Source organism: Trachurus trachurus (genome assembly GCF_905171665.1).
Source record: "Trachurus trachurus genome assembly, chromosome: 8".
Classification (NCBI taxonomy): domain Eukaryota; kingdom Metazoa; phylum Chordata; class Actinopteri; order Carangiformes; family Carangidae; genus Trachurus; species Trachurus trachurus.
In genome coordinates this window covers 12919438-12942958 of record NC_139905.1, presented here as the reverse complement: position 1 = coordinate 12942958, position 23521 = coordinate 12919438, and the positions used below count along the sequence as shown (strand labels likewise).

The 23521-nt window shown below is 44.1% G+C and overlaps 1 protein-coding gene across 1 annotated transcript; it reads right to left on the bottom strand.

Moving 5' to 3' along the window:
- Window positions 1–1263: 1263 nt before the first annotated feature.
- On the bottom strand, window positions 1264–14209 carry stk17al (serine/threonine kinase 17a like). Its single transcript, XM_083977561.1, has 7 exons — window positions 13860–14209; window positions 10093–10305; window positions 5550–5694; window positions 4551–4677; window positions 4391–4439; window positions 3901–4080; window positions 1264–3140 (listed from the first exon to the last, which is right to left on the bottom strand). The coding sequence occupies exons 1-7, from the start codon at window positions 13970–13972 to the stop codon at window positions 2831–2833; spliced, it is 1137 nt and encodes a 378-aa protein (XP_083833687.1). The 5' UTR covers window positions 13973–14209; the 3' UTR covers window positions 1264–2830.
- Between the last annotated feature and the right edge of the window lie 9312 nt (window positions 14210–23521).

The window sequence follows — 23521 nt, the reverse complement described above, 5'->3', positions numbered from 1 at the left end:
CAACCACTTCAATAACCACATGTTTATGTGACTGTGTGTGAGTGAACACAGCCTCCCACTGAGAAAAAAAACACAAGGAGGATGAGAAGGAAGAGAAACATAAAGGACAAGGTTTGAAAAGAGGAAGGAGGCCAAGTTATGAACATTTCTGACATTCCTTGGCTCCAAGACTTTTCTTTAGGGGAAACGGTGAGTCCAGCCAAGAGCCACCAGAGCAGGACCCTGCAGGGAGCCTCGCTTTCTCCTTTCTGGCTCGTCGCCGAGCCCGAGAGGAAGAGCACATTAAAGCAAGAATTCAGGATATTGTCAGGAAGGGTTGTTGTTGAACCTGACACAAGCAAACAAGCACAAAAGTGTGAGCATGAGAGAGAAAAGGACACAAAGGGAGAGAAAGAGAAACTTCACAACAGTGGAAAACATTACTCGGTGTTCCTCTTCACAGGATGCTGGCATTTCCTGTTCCAAGAGGCTGCTGGATATTTGTGGAGGACTGGCTCAAGAGAATACATTTTATTTTCTTTATGACGCTCTGTTTCTGTAAATAGATACACTGCGAGGAAAAGCAGATGCCTCAGCAGCAATATGATCCAAGCATAATCTGTTAAGGTATGAGTTCTGCTGACGGACTACACACACAGGTGAACCATCAGTGCCAATGAAACTGAAACACTGAGAGCTATTGCTGTTGATCATCTGCACTGTGTGAAAGGAGAAATTGGATCATGAGACGGGGGGGTTATAGAGGGATAACAATATACACTGTGGTGGCTCAGAAATGTGAGTAATGGTTTCCAGGGATCCTCCGAAGGGTCGTCAGATCAATCCGAGGGATCTCAAGTTATTGACCAGAAGAAATAAGATCTTTTTTTCCTCTCTCTATTGTTGCTTTTTTTATTGTAAAATACTGGAGAGTTTTACTAGGTCGGCCCTCTAGAAATGATTCAGCTGAAACAAACCAAACTAAAATTATTGGTCTTTGTCTTAATTGCCAGAAATACATTGCTTCACTTTGTTTGAAAAGTTGGGAACCACTGCCGTAGAGGTGCACCCCTAGGAGAGGCAAACCAAACAAATGGGGCCAGAAGAAATAAAAAAGTCCTCAGTGACCCCTCATATTGGAAACTGTAACTTTAAGCTAATGCCAGCATCAGCTTTGCTAATATGGCATACTGTATATAAAATAATGCATCATCATGCATGTATAGTAATTTGCCGTTTTAAAAAGAATCACACAGACATTAGACTTTGATACAAAATGCACATGTATTTTCTTTCCTTAGTTACATTTTGCAATGCATGCCATCAACATTTATTCATTTTAACATAAAGTCCACAAGGACAAGTGCAAACCGGCCTGAAATTCATAAGCAAAAAAAACAAAACAAAACAAAAACAGGATTAAGTAAAAGTTACACAGGTACAAAATAAGAAGTGATATAATGATGTTAACATTCATACATTGGTAGAAAAAAAACAAAAACATCAATTAACAGATGAATTTTAATACTAACTCACAATATACATTTCAGTACTTTTGAGAAATTCTCATTTCTCTGCTCCCGAGTTTCTCAAGGCAAATATCACATATTTATACAACTCTGGGCTCTTCAGTTGACCGTGCTGTGGTTTTTCTTCTTCTAACATCAGAACTGAGCCGATGCTTTCAACCCCTTCCCTCTTACAATGACTGATGTTTTCACAATATTGAGCAAGAGCATTGAATCTAATGGCAACATCGCAGTTAAGTACATCAAAAAGAAAAAAACAAGATTTGTGCAACTTGTGCAATAGCCAACAAAAAAAGTCAAACTTTAAACTGTAATATTAACACAGAAGTGAGGTTGTAAATGTGGCACTTTGTGAAAAAAAAACACAGGTGATGTGACATAAACAGTGGATGGTGAAGGATAAGATTCATATTTACAGTACATTGTGACAGATGACTGTGCTTGATGAGCCTTTGGTTTATTACCATTACACGGACGTTCAATAACAAAGTAAAAAAAAAAAAGTGCTCAAGATTGTCCTTAAAAAAATAAGAATGCTACCATGTCCATCTCAAAACTTAGGCATTGATGTGGCTTTGTATATTTAAGGGGCTGAAGTAGTAGAACAAACACATAAATAAACTTATTTAAAAAAAAAAAAAGTGGGACAGTTTACATCTGGCCTCAGCATAGGTGCTGTCCATCGCTTTAATTCCTTTGTTAAGTAGAACCATCTGTCAAAACCCTTTGCTTCCTTCAAGAAAACTCATCACAGAAGGTATGTCTGGGTCAGCTGAAGCATAACTTGTTTTGATGAGCGCACACAGTGAGTGAAGTCATTTCCCAAGGAAGCAGGAGGCTGTCTCTCCTCCTTTAAAAGGCTAATTGGGTAAAATAGAGAAACCAGTGTGCGTGCAAGGGGTGAACTATGTCACAGTATTGAGCTGAGTCCGGTTCAGTTCTGTCACTTTTTTAAGGCAGCAGACAGTGCACTCCTGTGACACAGCCCATGTGTGTCTTCTCCCACTCTTTCCTCCTGCATCTTCATTCCCCTCACATTCCTGCCGTGCAGTCATAAATCAGCATGGAGTCGCATGTGTTATTCTCTAAGTCACACACACATACACACACTCACACATGCATGCACGCACGCGGAGGTATCAAACTACACACAGCCTAGCTCACAGACATCACAGCAGTAGAAGCAGCCAGCAGCAGCAGGCATACAGCATCCATATAGCATGGCGCCCATGTCAGATCCAGACCAAGCTGCAGGCTCACTGGCTCTCAGCGTCTGCTCCGTTCAGTTTGAAGTTGCTCAGTTCTTCTCTGTCTTTCTCCGTTCAGCAGATCAGCTCCTGCTCAGGTCGTGCGGGGAAGAGGGGGTCGCTGAAGGAGAAGGCGTCACGGCCCGTCTTCAGCCCACCCTGGCCCGTGCAAGTGAGGTATGACTCGATCAAGTCCAGCTCAGGAGAAGGAGCCGGGCTCTCGGGCTCCGACTCAGACTGGCTCAACTCGGGCTCGTCCAAAGACGAGGCCGTCCTGTTGTGGAGGTGCGGGTGAGGGTGAGGGTGAGGGTGCGGGTGGGAGTGGGAGTGGGGGAGCGGGTTCAGCCAGGGGTGGTTGAGGCATTCTTCTGCCGTGGCTCTCTTCCTGTACACACAAACACAATAACACTGCGGATGAGAGGAAATTCCCGCACAGTTTACATAACCGATGGATCGCCTGGATCTTCCGATTCACCCAATCCATTCTCTTGCAAGACGTCGGCCATATTAGTTTTCAACGTTTGGTTTGGAAAACCGCAAAAAAAAAAGCAACTCTTTTTGCACTCAAGATTTTTCCCCCCTACTCCGTCTCACAGCGATTACTCAAACACTGAGGAATCTTCCACTTTTTCCAGTGCCACCACTAATCTGCTGCAGTTAAATGATACTGACTGGAGATTATGGCTCTGGATGTGAGACAGAGGCTGCTGCTACTTTACATCAACAAATTGTGCTGACGAAATAATGACTCATGTGTTGGAGCTCTCAATCAGAATTAGGGTTAGAGTCGAGTTCATCAGAGTGATGGGAACATAGGAAATGACCTTTTGCGTGGTGTCAGAATGTGTCAGAATTCAGTGTAATGACAAAACGAAGGCTCTGTTTTCGTAATTAAGTGAGATTACAGTACAACCACCATCAGCAAAAGAAAAAGGAAATGTATTCTTGCCTTAGTGACGCAAAGCTTTTTACCACACAGCCTTATTTAGACGTACGCGGATGTACTTCCGTGTTGCATTCAACCTGACTCACATCCTCAATGTGTAAATCAGCTCAAACTGATGCTGATGGAAACTTTGCAGTTGTAATAATCAGACATTTGATCATTTTCAGTATTACTGTGAGAAAAAAAAAACTGAGCTCACCTTGGGGTTTTTACTAACAAGCTCTTGATGAAGTCAAGAGCCTGCTGGGAGATTCCTTCAAACGTGTCTTCTGAGTAGTCTACGTTGACTTGGGAGATGTTGAGGTATGTCTCTTGCTTGTTGTCGCCCTGGAAGGGAGACTCGCCTGTCAGCATGACGTAGATCAGGACCCCGATACTCCTGGCAGAGAGGGACAGGGGGAAGAGGTTATGAGGTGATTTGTCATCTTTAATGGTTACAGAATTGTTTGCGAAACATCGTGGCACAACAGATATGGCCGTCTTCAACTACGCTGCAGTCATTAATTAACTTCCAGTATGAAGCAAAGATGGTCTTATGGTCAAAGGTCTAGACATGCTGTCTGCATGTTAAGAAAGTGATGTCACTGCCCTGAATGCGTCTTTATTCCTGGTTGTGGAGCGCAGGCTAAATGACTTCTGCATGAAAATGTATAGAAATAGTCTTATTAACTCCAGTAGCACACACTTACCACATGTCTGTAGCAGTGCTGATGGGTTCATAGCTCAGGATCTCTGGTGCTGCACAACACAAAACACATGGCCCCCAATTAGTCATGTTAAATGAGCCTCAAGTTGAAAAGACACAGGTGATTCTGGGTTATTTTGTAAAGGTCTGGCAGCAGGACTCACCCACATACTCTGGGGTACCCAGGATCTCCCTGACCTCTGTGATGTTGTCCATGCGTCTGGACAAACCAAAGTCCACGATACGAATGTCACCGAGAGGCCTGGCACTGGTCAGCAAGATGTTCTGGGGCTGGGGATGATGAAAACACAGGTCAGACGGAGGTAAAGCTACACGACACAAGGACTAATGATTATTCAAGAAGCCCGACGTCTGACGTCCGATGTGATTAATTATATGTTTCTGTGACTGTGTTAAAGCATTCAAGGTAAACTGGTCCCTTAAGGATGCAAGCTCTGGTCCGTCAGCCAGAGCGCTAGTAGCTCCTCTGCGCTAAGATTATCCACTAAGCCTATCAGAGCAGAATGAAAACAGGTAGTCCTGCCAGCAGTTGGCTCCAGCGTGCAAATAGTGAAGTCTACGCACAACTGTGTTAATTCTGGGATGAGACTGGGTCCGTGCCAGCGCTGGCTGGAGCTTTTAAGATAAACACAAGAGGAGAAGACAGGTCTGGACCACTTCAGTCCATCTAACCACAAGAGTAACTGAAGAGAGCATGAGATTCACCTCTTGAAAAACACTTAGCCTCACACCACAACATGTTATTAGACACAAAAATGTCTCGCAGCATCCGCCGTGCTGAACCGTTGATTTATTGTATCTGAGCAGATCATTTAATCTAGGGCAAACACAGTTTTTTTTAGTTTCTCATTTGCTTTTTAAAGAATTGTGTAACCTGTAATGAGATACCAGATGATGGGCTACATTTTCAACACACTTAAGTAGGTGGAAAGCCTCGATGATGACTTCCTTTGTACCTCAGGGTGCATGAAAGAAAACATGATAGTCGAGCGAGGTTCCTTTGCAGACTGATTTCTCATGGGAACGGGGTCATAACACACTGAACTAGCTGCTCTTACACAACAGAAATCATATCTCGCTCCGTCTGCCACTCCGGGGAATACGCCATCTTATATCATCATATAAGGTTACAGCGTTCTTACTTTCAGGTCCAGGTGCACCACATTGTTTCGGTGCAGGAAGGCCACTCCGTTGAGGATCTGCTTGGCCAGCCGGATCACATCTTTCTCCGTGAAGGCGTCGTCGTTATCAGCAACACACTGGTCGAAGATTTCGCCACCGGCGGCGCTGGAAGGAAAGCACAGGAAGGGAAACTGAGAAAACAAAACAAGGATAAGATGTGAGGAAAAGAACTGTGCATGGATAGCCACCCAGTGGAGTTTAGCTTGGCTTACTTTCATTTTTTGATTATTCATTTTAACTTGTCATAATAAATTGCACCTTAAACTGTACAAATACGCCCTTTCCTCTCAGTTCGAATGTTGACAATGGTAAATTCCAAACCCATCCCATAAGTACAATTTTACTGAACAAGCATCAAAAATCATTTCCAGTTACTTTAAAATTACACAACTGCCCGTCTCCATATTAGTGTACTTTGGCTTGGAAGAACAAAGAGTGTCCACATCTACGCATGTGAGTCCAACATAAATCAATATAATTTTTGGTACTCCGCCTCAGCATGTACTTTTCCCCTTCACAGGGATATTACTGGAGATAAGAGAGGTCATATCGGCTTACGGCACATTCAGATAAGCTCTTATATAGCCTGATATATTGCCGGTTAACCTACTAAATCAAAACAGGGGAAACAGCAGCAACCCACCAAAGACTAAACATTTTTTTAAGTGTACAAAGAACTGATGTTAAGTAATAAAGACGCCGGAGAAGTTACATAAAAGGGTGGTGGGAGAGCAGTGTCAGGTTGGTAACAAAATACCATTCTGTATCAGCCTCAGCTTGCATAGTTGTCCTCTTGTTTGCCCAAAACAACCCATGAGACACACATAACACATCTGGAATTCAGTAATTAAACATCTCATTGGTGACTTTTCACATTTTTGCGGATGATATAGTCAGACTCTTTCCTGCCTGGTCTTGCCGCTCTTGTGTAACACACCGATAGGTAAAGCGGAGACATGGTGGATTTACATTAGATGCTCCATCAGTCAGATCAATGCCTGAAGCTGACAGTTCGCTCAAAAAACCAGAACCATGTGTGGGGGATTTAGATGGTACACATGCTTTTTATCTTCAGAGGAAAAACTTTTTTGTGACCAGGCCCTAGGCTTGTATGTTACATAACTAACACCACCCAATAACCCCCCCTCTACCCACCCACCGCCTCCATCTCCCTGTTATCCTCGTAACCCTGGGCTCTTTACTATCCTCAGCTGTGAAAATAGCACACATGTTTTGTTGGATTTGGAGGATATCCGTCATTGGTCTTTATAATCTTTTCTTTTGCTCGCAGCACCAAATACTTGACCTTCCACCTACCCCACTTGTTACAAACAGGCTCAATCCCACCCAACAACCCCCGGAGAGTCCGAGAGCAGCGGAGACTTACGGTGGAACCCTGCACTCAATCTGTTTACATTGATCTGCTCATGTATACCAAATGCAAGCAAGCCTGGTGTTAGTGTTTTCATTTGGGAGAGGAAATTAAAGACATGTGAGCACGGTTTGATGGACGCTTTTGATTTGAAAAAGGAGAAAAAAAACAAACATTAATGCCTCTTGTTGAGTTGGTGTTACATCCAGAATGAACTTGAATCTGTCAACTTGACTTGTACTGGACCTGGAAGCATTTACTGTACCTGTCTGAACAATTAAAGACTTGATGTGAGGGAGTGTTTTAATAGCTTCATTAAGCTGTCAGCAGAGTGTGTGAAAGGACTGAAGATCTTGATAAAGACCATCTTGTTTAAGGTTCACCAGATTGCACACATTCTCTCCAAGCACTTAAGAATGATCTGATACTTCCCTGAGCTCTAAATATTGTCTCTGCGCTCTCCACTCTGCAGGAGAGCTTAATGTACTCACTACTTGTAGTGTGTGGGCAGACGTCCTCCCCTGCACCGTCACCGCAAGAGTAAAGAGTAAACCCGCTCTAACCACCATGAGCGGGGGCAACAACGATTTCAAGAAACGAGCTGAGTCTCAAGAAAGCAGAAATATCACTTCTCTATGTCACAGTCAGTCCTTTTTAATCATTTTATCTAATTAAAGCTACTCTTGGCAGTTGGCTGACCACCAAAACTTCACTGACGTCACCTCAGCGACAACCTGTTAACCAGCTTCCACAAGACTAACCTGTCTGCCGGGCTGAAATTTCTGGGCAGCGCTTGTACTCCAACGTACTTTTCCAATTATAGTCTGTTGAGGACGTTAGCTCTCTGGGTTACATCACATGCAAGGAGGGACATTGGAAGTAAAATTTACACGAAACATGCCTCTCTAAAGAAATTGAGAGAGGAAATTAAATGAAATTCCTTGTTAAAGAGAATTATGCAATTTAACAGACACCCTGTGAAGTAAAAGTAATAAAAACCTGCCATCTGGAAATGACTGGGGTATGTTTTTTTTGTTAGGGTTTCTATTTCTTTGTCTACACAAGTAATGTCGTATTCAACCTTTTAAGCAGCTGAATAAGGATCATCACTTTCCTACAGTGCATCTGGGGAAAATGCTGGATAAGGAAGACTATGCTTCATGGCAAACTCATCACCATGTGATCGTTTTTTAGCTACTGTGTGCACAAAATAAAACTTTCAGAGCTCAGAGGTGATGCACATTCGTTTCTCCTCAAAGCGGCCATCGCTTTAACTAGTAATTATGCCTGGGAGGGGGTTTCTATGGAACTGACGCACGCCAGAGCTTCACTTTGAAAGATGATTAGAATTCGCTCGCTTCCATTTCTCTGACATTACCAAGGATGTGGTTGTGGCTGTGTGAATATGTGTGTATATGTGTGTGTCTGTATGTGTGCGTGCAACACTTTATACCAGCGTGGTGGTGTGCTACTTTTGGGAGCTTTGCTCGCTGCTCACATTTAAAGCCACAGGAAATGGAAAATGGGTTTGCAATTCTCAAAACTCATGCTGAGGTCAGACTTTTTTTTTGCAATGCAACAGTCTCGAGCATTTAAAAGGACAAATACAGTACAACTATGTCACTGACAAAAGCATGAGCTGGTGTTTTAAAGAAACAAGCTCTTTTTAAGCATGCATGTGCAGCATGTGCAGCCTGCATGATTAGATGCTCAACGTCTGCAGCTCCATTTGGCAGCTGGAGAGGAACTGTGGACCAGTGCTGACTGACCTCCTGCTATGTTTTCTCTGCAGGCATGCAGGGGTGAACCGTGGTGCTACTTCCCCTTTCACACTTCAGCCAGAGGTCAAACACAGCCCCACTAAAAGGCTTTTGTTCTGCAGAAGCATTCCTCGTCTGGGACGATGATGTCTAGCGAGGAGCAGGCAGGAGGCGGCTTCCTGCCCGAGCAGCGAGCGGTTCAGAAACGGGGTCGGGGTAACGTGGTTCAAGTGTAATTGCCCAGTGTTATCTCCCTCTGTAATGAGGCCAACGAGGTAATTAAGACGCTCAGTGTCCTTTCCAAATCCTAATTAAAGGCCATCACTAGATGCATCATGTCATTTAACACCCAACCCACAACAGACCAGAACCAGAACCAGACAGCCTGATGACCTTGCAGGGTCACTGAACGAGCAGCTCGTCTCGGACGGTTTGTCCGCACGTTCAAAAGGCAACAAACCGCACCATGACCTGAGCAAGAAGTTCTCAGAGTAGAGTTTTAAACTGACTCATTTATAGCTCTATATTGTCATTTTCTCACAGTGCTGCGTGCTGCAGTTGTGCCACAGTGGTATTTAAAATGCCGCTCGCTTCCTGACAGCGTTCAGCTGAGGTGCTGAGGCCGCGTCGAGATGAGCTCCACCACAAAGAGACACAGTTTCCATTTAAGGCAGGCTAAATGTGCGAGGCTGTGCATTTCACACGTGTATGGTTTTTGTTTTTTTTTTCTTTTAGGGGTGAGACAGACTCTGACACGCAGCGGCTTCTGAGCAATTAGCACATAACTCAATGCGGGGAAGCAATTAGAAGAAGTTTTTTTTTTGTTCTTGTTCTGAGATCAGATAAAAGCTGACAATTCACTTGCAGACACGTCACGTCAACAGTGACATTCTTTATCTTCTTATCATGCAAAATGCAGGATGTTGCATGATGTGATTTGCTGTGAGGTTTTCCCCTCAGTCAAAGATTTCTCAAAGAAAATGTGCTTATCAAGTAGAAATGAATGAATGTTCTACGAGCCGATTTGGTGGGTTATGGTCCATGGGTCGGGCAAAGAGTTTATAGTGAGTGATTAAAAGATAGTCATTTCCCTAATGATTGAGAACCTAAGCATTTTATTCCAGTTTTCCTGGCACGACCCCAAAGCCAGGGAAGTGAGGAAAGTTTAAAAGGCCATTAAATAACCATCATCATCATTTTCTTTTCATATCAGTGGCGGTGCAAGCCAGGGCTGGGTGTGTGCATGAGGGTCTGAACAAAAACAAACTTTGGAGACAAACAAGGCAGGGCCACTGCTTCAAATGTGTTGTGTTTCTTGGTGAACTTTTAAAGACGGTCGTATTTTTCTTTCTGTAATGCCATCTGTCTTACCACTCAAGAACAAGGATGATTTCAGTGGTGGTTTCGTAGACCTCGTGCAGTGCCACCACATAGGGGTTTGCCTTGGCCGACTCCAGCACAGCAATCTCGTTCAAGATGTCCATGCGGCAGTCCGCGCCCTTCCGTCGCTTTCGCAGAAACTTGGCAGCGTACTGCTTCCCCGTTGCCTTCTCAATGCACTTCTTCACCACCGCAAACTTTCCCCTGGGAAACAAAGAGGAGGAGGGGGGGTGAGAGAGAGAGAGAGCGAGTGATTAGTGAGGAGACGGAGTAATGGAGACCACATTACTGGCTTTTTCAAATAGATCTGGTCAGGGACGGTTCTATTCTGCATCCAAGCGGCCCAACGGGACCACTGGAGCGTATTTAGGTCATTTCAAAACTGCAGCAAATGAAAGGCTAAAATTACTGGACATACTCATCACAGATAAACGGCTATGAGGTGAAAGCCAGATTACAGTGCCAGACAGTTTGGGTAAAGCCCACCAACAAGCCACGAGTGCAGCGCTGTACTGTAGGCGCGGTTGGAGAACGGCTCGCAGATAAGAGATTTCAGTGGCATCTTTTGAAAAAAAGAAAAACCGCAGACGCCGCCATTGACCACTGATACGCTCAGCTGAGGAGGCGTCATCAGACATCCTTGCTTTTCTCCTACTTTTCCTTTAGCCTTCAGGAGGGTCTGACAGGAGGCAGATAAGGCTGACAGTTTTTGGCAAGAGCTGCTGACTGGTGGGCAGGGACCTGATAAGACCAACACCACTTCACAGATCATGCAAAAACCTAAACAAAAGGGATGCAACGGCGTCAATGCTCAACGTCCTTCATATAACACGAGAGAAGTGAAAAAGAAAAAGAACATCCACTCATCTCTGCATTAATTTTTTTTGCATATACACTGATAAATGCATAGCAGGTGTTAAGGGTCACCCGTGGGTGTGGGCAGGATGTCCGATGTGTGCAGAATTGCCTCTCTGTGTCAAGCAGACCATAATCACCAGCCGTCCCCTCCCAGGCTGATAATGAGGCCTTGTCCGTTTCCCTTTCTTCACAGCTGACAGCAGCACGGACAAATGGAATTGTGTTGACGCCTCCGCCCAGACCCTCGGCCAGACCCAGTGCTTCTCCTTTGACAGTCGTACAAAAGCTGACCAGTCGGTTAACACAGCAGCAGGACCACCCACCTGACCGCAGCAGGGTAGGGCCAAGCAGGGGGTCACCGCTGTTACAGTCAGGTTGGAGCCTGAGCAGCATGCCAGAATGGATATCACAACCTCAAAACATCTATATCCAACTAACAGTCTCTCTGTGTTGTAATGAGCTGCACAACTCACAGATACATTTTTAAGGAGCACTGACTGAACACACAGGATGTGAAGAGATGACTGAACTGTGCAGAATCTAAATGAAGTCAGAGAGGTCTAGTCAGCATGGTGCCAGTCATTTTCCCACACTGTGTTACTCCAAGCCCACTGTGCTGCGGACCAAAAACAGCAACTGTTCTGGCCGGAGCCCGGTTCTGTTTTGGCTACCGCTCCGGCTGCTGTGGGGGTCTAACTCTGCTCCCTTCTCTTTTGCCTTTTCCCAGTCTTGCAGCATGGTGACGACTCATTGTTCCACAATGAAAAGGCAAAAAAAAAAAAAAACCCGTCAGAGGCTTTTCATCCTTAATTAGCCAAGTTCAGAGCAGCTCACTGTGGGCTGGGAACTACATATGGAGTGAAAAGGAATGACCGCCGGCCACGGAAAAGAGCAACAGGAGGCCTTTCAAAGGCTGACAACAGGTCAGAGGTTACTTAACACGGCCATCTTCCAGCAGGCTATATTCACATTCTGCTATGTTAATGGGCTGACGCACAGAAACTCCTGGTTTAAGCATAATGGGGCTTTAACGTACATATTTCATGATTTGGGTTCATTTCAGGTTCGAGTTAAGAGAACACTGATGAATGTTTTCTCAAGCATCCTGTCTTGCTCCACAAATACAGTTATGTGCAGCTCCAACAGTTCATTTGCAGGGTTACACTCATCATCATCTTTACTCTGACACACGAAACTAACTCCTCTCCAGCCCTGGAGATGGTGATAATTTGATTGAGAAACTGGTTTCCTGTGGTGTCTGCGTTTTTTGTTTTTTTTTCCTTCTCCTTCTTGCTCTCTCAGTGGGGCACTGACTCATGTCTGAAGTGTACTGACAACCGACAGCTCTCATTTGCCTGCTTCACAGACGGCCTGACACGCAACATGAGTTCCTCTTCCTGCTTTTAAGCAACTCAACAACATTTCATTGTGCACGGTTCTGCAGGGGACCACAGCTCATGATGCAAAGCTCGACTATGACAGCAGTTTGGACAGTGACGCTGATGAGTCTTATTGTTTCTGCTGACTTTAAAAGAGAGTTGAAAGAAGCAGTGAGCGGAAAATTCAACTATTTCTAATATGATCAACATCCTCCCTAATATAATGTACAGAATGCATAGCTGATCTCCTGGTGTGCTGCACTACGTACATTCCTCCCCTTAATGGGATTATGAGGCCTGATCTCAGGATGTTGTTGGGTTGGAGCCATGAGAAGAGGAGGGAAGAAGGATGAAGGGTTGAGGTATGAGGGTCAGGGTGAGAGGAGAAACTTCTGTGGCCTCAACTTCATAGGCAGCGTCACCGTGGGTTCTGGCTGCTGTCCCACAATGTCCTATGGTGTCTGACAAGCTCCTAACACACTCTTTATTTAGCTTGTCCCACCACACTGTGCAGAGCAGCAGACTTTTAGACTGAAGAGAGGGAGTCACAGGGACAGATGCAGATTTGGCCCGAGTGGTAATACAAACAGCTGTTGCATTTAATGGAACCCAAAACGTCCTCTGTGGTTTTCTCATCTTAATTTAAAAAATACTTTCCGGGGGTAGTCATTAATGTCTGGCAGGGTGGGAAATCCCAGCACAAATGGCACAGAAGACAGTGTCTCTGATACACATATCAATCACAATCAGCATGATACAATCCCTCCCGAAATGCATTTAGTTGTAGAGAGAGACAGAAATGTGGCAGGATGGGACGTGGTAAATTTCAAGTTGCAGCTCTGGGGTAAACTGTCAAGAGAGTGAATCCTGATAGTCTAAAAAAAAACAAAGAAAAAACAAATGCATATACCAAATGCCTCCAAAAGCCATAATATCACTTTGTTTATCTCATCATCATCACATTCAAAGCAGAAGTTTGGATCTTACTTTCACCACTGTGCACCAGGCTCCACTAGACCACAGGGAGAGCGCCAGCCGAGGCAGCAGACTAATATAAGACTATGATAGAATATGATGCTTTCATTTTTTGTTACATGGCAATCATAAGAACAATATGTGGAGAGTCCCAAAACTTCCCAAAGCATCATATTCACACGAATTCATCACTGTTCAACTCAGCACCATAAAGTCCCAACTCGTTATTACAGCTTCGCCCTGCAGCCAAGACGCACAAGAAGCGCGCATGGCCACGGCTCATACCGGGGTGCCAGAGTGCCAGAGCGCGTTTCCATCAGCCCGGGGAGGAATGCGGGGCTGGAAATGTTCAATTAACACGCTTCCTATTAACACGTGCACGAGGGGGTACAAATCTAACACGATTAACTCGATTTGACATAAGCTGATCACGATTGTGTTGGAGGGCAAAAGCAGCCGTGGCGAGCGCACAACAAACACACAAACGCAAGGTTTCCTCATCATCATCATCATCATCATCAGTGAATCCTGGATTAACACACTCACCTGCCCAGCTCTTTGCCGACCAGGTCGTAGCTGGCGGTGAACGGCTCTGCTCTTATCCTCGTGTGGATCTTGGTCACCATCCCGTTTCGACTCATCGTTGCTGGATCTGGCATTGAAGTCTCGCCGTGAAGTAAATATTTCTTCCTCCGCCAAAACAAAGCAAAAACAAATACAAGCCGCACCAAAAGAAAAATGCAACAAAGATGACTTTCTGATGCGATCAAGTCAAAACTCGCATGATAATAATAATAATAATAAAAAAGTCGATTAGAGCCAAGAGCAGCTGTGTTGTCAGACCACCGGGAGGTTAATCCAGTCGGAGCGGACTGATGCCCTGCAGGAGCGTGACACCAGTCGGTTCGGTGAATTAGTTTGAGTGCTACTACACATTCCTGACAATAAACTCCTCGTCAGGGCCCGGCCCCTCCTGAGATGACGCTCGGCTGCGGAAGCCAATGAGTTCGCTGAAGAGGATGGACCCACGCTGCGAGGCGAGCCAGCTGGCAGGCAAAGTGGTGCGTTCAAGTGACAGCAAAGGAGCTTATTAAGTGCAGGTTCACAAACATAAACAAACACCTTTATCATTATACCTCCAGTTTGCCGGTTATTAGGATGATTTATGGTTGAGCAAAAAAAAAAAGACTTATAATTTACAGTTGTGAAGTGTGATTGCAGATTTGTGCTCAATTCTCTCTTCAGCACATGACTGTAGCCAGGCTACTTTAGTAAATTTTTCCTTGCCTCCACCTACGTCTACCCATGGGAAGAAAAACAAAGGGTCAACATAACTCAAAGTTCAGATTTGCATGCACAAACATCTAAGGCATCTCTGACATCCTGGTATGTGTTTTCCTGCTTCTTGTTCTGGGCTGGGCTGCAGGTGAGGCCTGGGTTTCTTTTTTTCTCACACGACGCCCATGAATGTGAATGTGCCTTCGGGGGTTATGAGAGCTTTGTCAAACTGTTGAACCTATGCGTGCCAATGAAGGAGAATTCAAAGCATGCCATTAGATAATGTGTCACCTGGAACATCCTGTGGTTTTCATGTGCAGCTGCTACAGTACACTTTCTTTTTCTACATAAAAAAAAACATAAGTCATTGAGGGAAACGTTGGTGCTGGTATGTGTGGCCCCCACAGAGAGAGACCAGTGTGACGTTGACCCGGACTCCATGGGAAATGTGTCACCTAAGCTCGAGGGGCTTGCGAGACATAAACTGTTAAGCTGTTAGAAAGACAGAGGCCCGGACTGACCCCAAGCAAATAGGACATGCAGGACCCCACCGTCCACACACACACACACACACACACAAAATACTGCAAATCGCCCACAGCTGAGAGTCAGCCGTACACAATAAGGAGGAAATGGTGGTGGATATTGTGGTTTTAGCCCCCAGTTTACATCTAGCTACTGTATAGGGGGCATGTGAGGCATGTGAGACGCTTCCTCAGTAAAGGTGAGCAAAAAAAAAAAAGCCACAAGCAGGATATCATGTAGCCATTGTTAACACTAACTGACATTTTCATCATGGATAATTTTTTTAATTGATCATTTAAGTCCATCAATCATTTGAAAAAATGTCCTCAGATACCGGCTACTGATATTAAAGCAGTTTTACATTTGTAAATAAATCTTTGTCATAGCTCTACATTTTTTTCATCATTCTTCCAGTCATCATAGCAGACATATTTCCTAAAGAAGGGAGGTGTCCCATACCAGTCTGTATCTTCTGTATTCCTCTTGGCTAAATAAGGACATTAGTATTTCAGCTTGAATGACAGGATGACACGCTCCTCATACGCTGATTCTATGTCTCATGGTTGAGCACATTGCAAGTGGCTGGTCACATGCCCTACATAGCTGCTATCTATCACACAGAGCGGGATTTGTCCAAACTTACCACGCCAAAGCTAATTTTGTTGCCACAAACAGCAACTGATGTAAAAGAGACCTATTGAGAGTGGACATTCCTCAGGCCCTACCGAGTCATTAGTGTCCAGCGACAAGGTTACATAACCTGTTACGCCTCCTCAAATTGTTACCTTAAGTCCAAGCGAGCCCACTCTTCAAGCCTTGACCCTCTTCTCTCTGCCAGCCTTCCCATTAAAGCCTGGGGTCAGAGTTCAGGGGAGCCATGTTAGAGAGGGAGCGCTACCTGGCCCCCGGAGACTTAATGAAAACACATACCAGCGAATTAACCTGCCAGCCTGCAGTTCAGCTAACATAAATATGAGAAGTTCAGCCGTGACCTGGGGAACGCGAACGCTTTCCGAGCAACTAGGACAAATAGGCCTAAGTCAGGACTGGGTCGGAAAAGACGGCTCTTGTTATTGTTTTGTTTTCTTAGCAAGACCTTTAAAGTCTGGATGTATTCCAAAATAGTGCCCATTGTACTGTATGGATCTGATGAGGTTTGATGACTTAAAGTGGTGTTGAAAAGTATGTGATAAGATATCAACGTTTCCCTCAGTTGCATGTTGTGAAAAATTTATCAGGTAATTGAATCAGATGACGTTCTCTCCGGTCCAGCGGGCCGGCAACGTGCTGGAGAAGGTCTGCCGGAGCAAAGGGAGGCAATCTGGTGCTAGAGAAAGTGACTATTGCAAGATCAGACTGAAAGTACACTATTAAACTCTCTTATGACTCCCTTAGGTAAGTGTGTTAGAGAGACAGACATTCTCTTGTCCACAGTTTCAGAGATATCCGTTCTCTCTCCTCTCATTTATGTCGCCCTAGGGAGTGTTTAAAGGAGAGGAGGAGGAGGGAGGGCAGGGGGCAGTGGTGGTGGTGTTGGGGGGGTCTCATTATGTAAGTTGTTCTCCTGTGACTCTGTACCGTTAAATGTTCACTTACGAGGGCGCTCGGAGGCCTGCGCAGTTGTGTTAAGATCACTGCCTCCGATAACATCCCAGACTTCTCCTTTCTGTTTGAACCACTCGAACAGGACGAGGAAGTCTGCCACCGTCCATCCAGCATTGTGAGAGTTATGAGTTGTGCAGATGAGTCAGGTGAATCAGCTCCTACTAATAAAAAATGGCTTTTGAGTCTAGTTATTTGCCTCCTTTCCTCTGTTTGCTTTGTTTTGCTCCATTCCTGAGCGAGAACACCTTATTTTGTGAGAATGACACAGCCGAAAAAACCTCCCGAGGATGTTTGCTCTGTCAACAACAACACAGCCTGAACGACGACAACAATCTCCAACTCTTCAAAATGCTGAATCCTAACAGAGCGTGACTACCCCGCTGTCTGTTTATGGTTCTTTGTTACAAACCATTGTTTATGCAGAAAGAGGATTTCATTTAATGAACAGGTTGAGACTCGGGAGGGCTACATGGTAATCTCACCTCAGTCCATACTGTAGGTGTACCTTGTTCCTTCTTCAGCTGCTTCAGTTCATATCTTATCTGTCATGTTGTGCAATTTGTAATTAACATGCAACTGATGTCCTGGTGTCTCTGCCCCACTGGAAACTCTGATATCGCAGGGTGCATATAGCATGTATGTTAGCACTTACAGCGTTAAGGGAAAGCAAACATCGGGGTGATTTAAACCATGATGTCATGTGCTCATTAGCTCTATAAATCATTTGTGCACTGGTGTTATGGTGGCGAGCCCAGGTCACACAGTGGTGTGATCTCTAATCCGTTTGCAGTGACCTCAGTAGAAAGCAGTCTGAATGGAGCTGCACCTCCATTCAGACTTCTCACACCTCATAAAACTAAACAGCCCAATAGCTCCAGTTGATTTAGATGCTTAACACACCACCCACGTCTTAACCTCTTCTTCTTCCCCCCCTCCTACTGCTGCTGCTACTGATTCTCCTGCCACAACAACTTCTGTGGTTAGAAAGAGAAAAAAAAAGGACAAACATCCCCTCTGTGGCCTGATGGGAGGATCAGCGGGTTCCCAAACATTGGAGCTAGAAGTCATTCACCTTGAGACTTCAGGATGACGTGCAGAGCTGACGCTTGAACAGAATTAGAAGATCAGTTCCTAATCCTTTTGGCAACAGAGAGAAAATCAGTGAAGGAGGGATAAAAATAAGACATGAGAGTAGACTTGAGGTCTCTTTGCCTTGTTTGTAATCTAAATGCAACACATGGTAAAGAGGCCAGTGTGTGGCATTGCCAGATTGTTGTCAGCCATCACACTATTTTAAAATACTGTAGGAACTTGCAGTTTTAGAGTCAGAACTATTAAAAGCTCATGTCATCCATGATGTGAAGCAAACGACTGAATGAATGAAGACACCCTCTCTTTTTTTTTCATCAAGGAGTGAGTGCGTTTTTGAATGGTGTTTTCAATTTTCTTCATGAAGGGAAACAGATTCTTTTATTGGGATTTTTATTTATTTGGATCTGCAATTGCAACTTGATGAACAAAAATGGCAGTTTGTTATACTTGTATTTCCTCTTATGTTTAAGATTAAACGAATACTGATGGATAAGATAAGTGATAATTTTACAAATCATTTTGATTGATACAAACCATACAATGGAAAATGTATAAATGACACTATCCTTTACAACTGACAGACTGGGAAAGAATAACACACATCCTATTACTCCCTTTTGACCTTTTGCAACCATGAAGTCAATATGTTTCTATAAGTTACTTCTCAGGTTTCTCACGGCTAACATATTCCCTGTTGCGTGTCACACGATGCAGGAAACCTCATGTGTCTAACGTCTCATGTGAGCAAGTGAACACATTTGTCAGTTCCTCTGCATCCCCGTGGAGCCTAATTTGTCAAATGCCTCCCTAAGGGCTCTCGTGAATGTATAATGTACGGCTCTGATTGCATCTCTGTTACAAATCAGCCTTGACAACAGGCCTGTTTGACAGCCACAAGGAGTGAAGTGAAGTCAGCTCCCTCCTCGCCGCACTGAAATTTTGAAAGGGGCGACACTTATGGATGTTAATCACATTTGAACAGCCGGTTTTGGTTCATCTCTCCTGAACAGGAAACCAATAGGGGAAAAACTGGTGCAGCGCTCATGGATAAATGCAACAGATGGGAAACACTGAGGAAAGACAAGGTAGGGCATTGGGAATGCTTGTGTTTAAATTGCAGGCCCACTGATTTCAGTGGAAAGTTTGAGTGTGAACCACATCTTTTCTTTTCCCCACAAATATGAAATTAACTTCTTTTTTTCTTTTCGATGGCAGCAACTGATTTGTTTTTCTCTCTCAGCCAACGCAGTGTGCTTCGGTGCAAAACATTTTGCAGCAGCAGCAGCAGCAGCAGCACAGGAAGAGTGGGATGAGACAGAGAGAAGATGAAACCTGTTCTCAGGTACAGACAGTTTGGCCACATCCTGCCTTTACTCTCTAGCAGGAATCCAAAACTACAGCAGAGCATGTCTGCGAGACAGTGTTTTGCACGGAAAGGCAGTGATTGTGGTGAAGTGCTTATTTCCCTCAGGCAAATGAAACAAAGAGAGCGTAAACATGTACATCAGAGTCAGACCTGTGTTAGCGATAGTGTGACAAAAGCAAAATGCATTGACATGGAATCAAAGGCTTTAGCTCATCTTTTCACAGCAGCTAAGTAGAGAACAGAGGAGGCGTGTTGTGGAGCTCTGTGCCACTGACTCCACATGCAAAGAGCTCAACAAAGCTTTCGACCAAAATAACTGCATGCATATTTATTGCATATTTACACCACCCCTAAAGGCTGGTTGGGTGTGGGCATTACTGTAACAGATGCAGCCAGACTCGTGCATGGACAGACACGGGGCACAGACAGACCAACTTAGAAACTGAAAGGGCTTTTCTCAGCTGTTGCTTCTGTCTCCGGCCTCCAACCACCACCACCACTACCCCCGCCTCCCCCCTCACAGCCACATCATTGTCTCATGAATCCATCCAACAACAGGGCACATAAAGTCTTTCACAGCTCAATTCACTGTACATGCTTTATGCCATACAATGCTTGCATTATTCAGATGGTATCAAAGGGGATTTAACATAACTTGATTTGGACTTGAATACCAGACACCTCCTTGGAACAGATGAAAAAAAAAAACAACAACACACAGTGGCCGGTACGGTCGAGCACCCGTCGCCATCCATCAGATGCTTATCTGTGCAGGTTGCTTGCCAAAACAAATTACTGTTGTCTCAGTTGGGGCTTGATGACATGGGAAAAATACAGTTGTTAAAAAAAAAGAGAAAAAGATAGCAACTGGAGTCTGACCATAATGAACATTTCCCGGCAACTGGAGATATAAATGGTTTCACTCCTTTCTGAGATGCTCAGATAAATCTAAAATTAGTCGGTAAAGGGTCGGGAGGAATATAAACTCAGTGCTCGAATGTGGAGCAGAGCAATAGAGAGAAGGATTGCCAGCTCAGATGGAAGAAGAAAAGATGAGACAAGGAAACAGAGGAAATGGGGAAGCACAGGAATCCTTCAGGAATGTCTGACTCAAGAGAGAAATGGAAAAAAAAAAAACTTATTTTAATTGGAAAGTAAACATGTGAAGTGAAGTGGGGAGAGGTACGTATTAAGAAAAGGGTGTTGTAAATCAGACAGAAATAACAAGGAGAAAAAAAACGTCAAGAAACCAAGACATATTGAAGGGAAGACTGAAAACAATGGAAGACTTATAAAGTTTTAAAGAAAATCTCTTTGTAAACTCTTAAATTATCAAATGTAAACACGTATTTGAACATACAGGAGACACAGAAGATGAATGTCTGAAAGGAAATTCATTCAATAACATTTCTGTGCTGGTTTGTTGTGCCAAGGGAATTTCCTAATTATTTTAGCATTATTTTAAACAGTTGGTTTATCTAAAAAGGAAATATTCTCCCACACAGTTACAGAGATGGCAGATTAAAAGGGATTAAAAGTACAATATGTCCTATACTTCTACTTAAAATCATACTCCTAAACCTGCACCCCGTCCGTCCATCAGTGAGTCTAAATAAAACAAGGCCCATCACAGCCCAGTGACTCCAGTAACAGCAGGTAGATGCGTCCATATGTCATCTGAGGCTTGGCAGGAGTCAAAGGTCATCCTGCTACTAATGATTACCTGTTGAACCGTGAGGGCACCGCTTCAATTATCTGTGTTTGTTTGCGTAACCGTGGTGACAATTCAACAAGCTGGTGTGTTAAAATGCACACACGCACGCACACACACACACTTTCCACCAGCAGCATGTCAGCTTTTACCACCAGGAAGTCAGAAGTCAATTAAAAAAAAATATACAATGTGTAACAGTATAAGCTTTTGCAAAATGGTCATCAAATAAAACACACAGCTGGTTTTCTTTCTTCGAAATGTTTCCCTCACCGTGAGAGGGGGCGGAGGCGTTTGCTTTGCCAAGTGGGTTTTTAAAGAGGTGAGTCTCATCTTTAAGTCCACCTCACCACAAGTCCATCAGGGGAGAGCTTTGTGGTTTCGGTTTATGGGAAGGTCTCAACTTCAAATGAGGTGATAGACGGGCAAAAAATCATAACAGACCTTGTAAAACACACAATTTTGTGAAGTGAAAACCGCACACTGTGAGTTTCATGAGCTGAAAGGTCACAGCTCTTTATGAGATCATGCAGCACTCAACTAATTAATTAACTCTTATTCTACCAGTTCCCAGCATACAGCGTAAAGTCCAAGTTTTGTGCAGTTTCGAGTGTTTCCGTATGATTTGTCTTTTCCTGCTTCCATGTGTGCTGCTTCCAAGTGTTTTGTGTTTGTCCACATGTCGCTGTCGTGTGGCCTTTTGTGACGTGTCACGTGCATAAGGAAGGCGACGAGGTGAGGGTTGGGTCAAAGATCAGACACAATCAATGATCGTCTTTGCTCCAAATGTCACACTTTGTGGTCACTCTTGCATTAATGCAGGGAACAGGTGGGCTGTGTAATTCTGGAAACAATAACATTTGTTTTATAGCTCAGCTCAGCAGAAATGCTAAAAATCTGCCTGAAGATAACTCCTTGCTTTTTTTCTCTCTTCAATATTATCATAATCATAAAGTTTCATGTAGTAATTTTTCAGACTTGTTAGGGTCAATTAAGAAATTAACTCCATTAACCAATTAAATTACAGAGAATTTCCATCATATTTCACTACAGTACAGTACATGAAAGAGCTGCACTGAACAGACAACATACCAACAATTATATTTAAAAATACCGGCCTAAGTCTGTTATCCTGACAGTGGCAATAGAGGTACTGGTATAAATACAAAAGGAGTTGTTGGTGTAAAGAAGTAATCAAGTGTTCAACAAATGATTACGTTGAAGAGGTTCAACTAAATAATTATATAATAGAACTGTGATTTTTTTCTTGTGGAGGGAGCAGAAGAATTGTGATCAAACAGTACAAATGTAGGAAAATGTACAGGAAACTATCCAACCTTCATGTTTTGTAATCAGCTGCCTTGATTTGGACGTGTTGATCAGATAAAAAACCTGTGTTTGTTTCCGTGACCTTCAAATGCTGAGAAATCTCTCTTTTCCACTTCCTGTATAGCCTCAGAGAAGTGGAGTGATGATGAGGAAGCTCAGGCCTCAGAAATAGAAATCATCTCGTTCATTTTGTTGTACTGGCTGTGACATATCCTGCTACTACTTTGTTCTCATTGGCACAAACACACTTTTCTCCAGCCCCCATTCATCCAGGGGGCAGCAGCTTGAATCTGCAATGAACCTAAACTAGAATTGGGCTGATCATTCTTTAGTTCTTTGCCCCAACAAGACACCTAAAGTGCATAAACCCACACGTGTGAGTGTTTCCACTGGCATGGCAATCACAGCTATGACTTATAGTTCACGCTGACAGCCAGTTATTCATGCCTGCCTCCGTGTTCAGACTGCCTTATTTATTGCCCCCTTGGCTATTCAGCTGATCGCATCACAAATCAAAGAAGTGACTCAAAGCTACCAATGAATTCAACATTTCTAGACATGCTTTTCTCCAGAACAGAATTTTCCCCAGGAAAGGATTTTAAATGCACATGTACAGCTGGTAGCAGAAGATGCGAATGTAAAATAAATTGGCCTTTAAATAATACGTTAAAGCGTTGGAGAGTGTCCAGCTCCCAGTGGCTTGCAGCTCCTTCCCTATACTGAATGGAAACATTAAACACACTGGCAGGGATTCAGATTTAGAGTTTAGCCGCCCTCCAGCCGAATGTCTGCGGCCACACTGAGGGCGTGCCCCCGCTTTGATGGGACACCCACCCCCCTGACCAGCCCTCCTCTTATCCCAAACCCTGAAACCCAGCACATAAAGGCAAGGGTTAGCACCATCTGTCGGGTTTTAACACCATCTCCCTGATCAGTCCCAGCCACTTGTCTGGGAATTTGAATATCGTATACATGTGGAGTTTATGATCTGTGCACATGTTTTGTCCGGTGACATTGTTTTTTTTCTTTCACATTTGGTCACAAATCTCACTCATCTTTATCTTCATTCATAGCCTTGTATTTAGACAGTGCCTCTTGTGTTAACAGACTCTGAATCGCCTCTTTGTCTCTCTTCCTCATCTCTTGAGTGAAGTGTCCGCTGGAGAGCGGACCATCATCACTATGGGATGGGGTTATTTGGTTCAGCGCGACTATTCGCCTCCGTGCTCATAACTCTGAACAGTGAACATGTTTCTCACACCCCTCACTCAGGCGGGGAGGAAGAGGGGAGCAGGAAGCAAT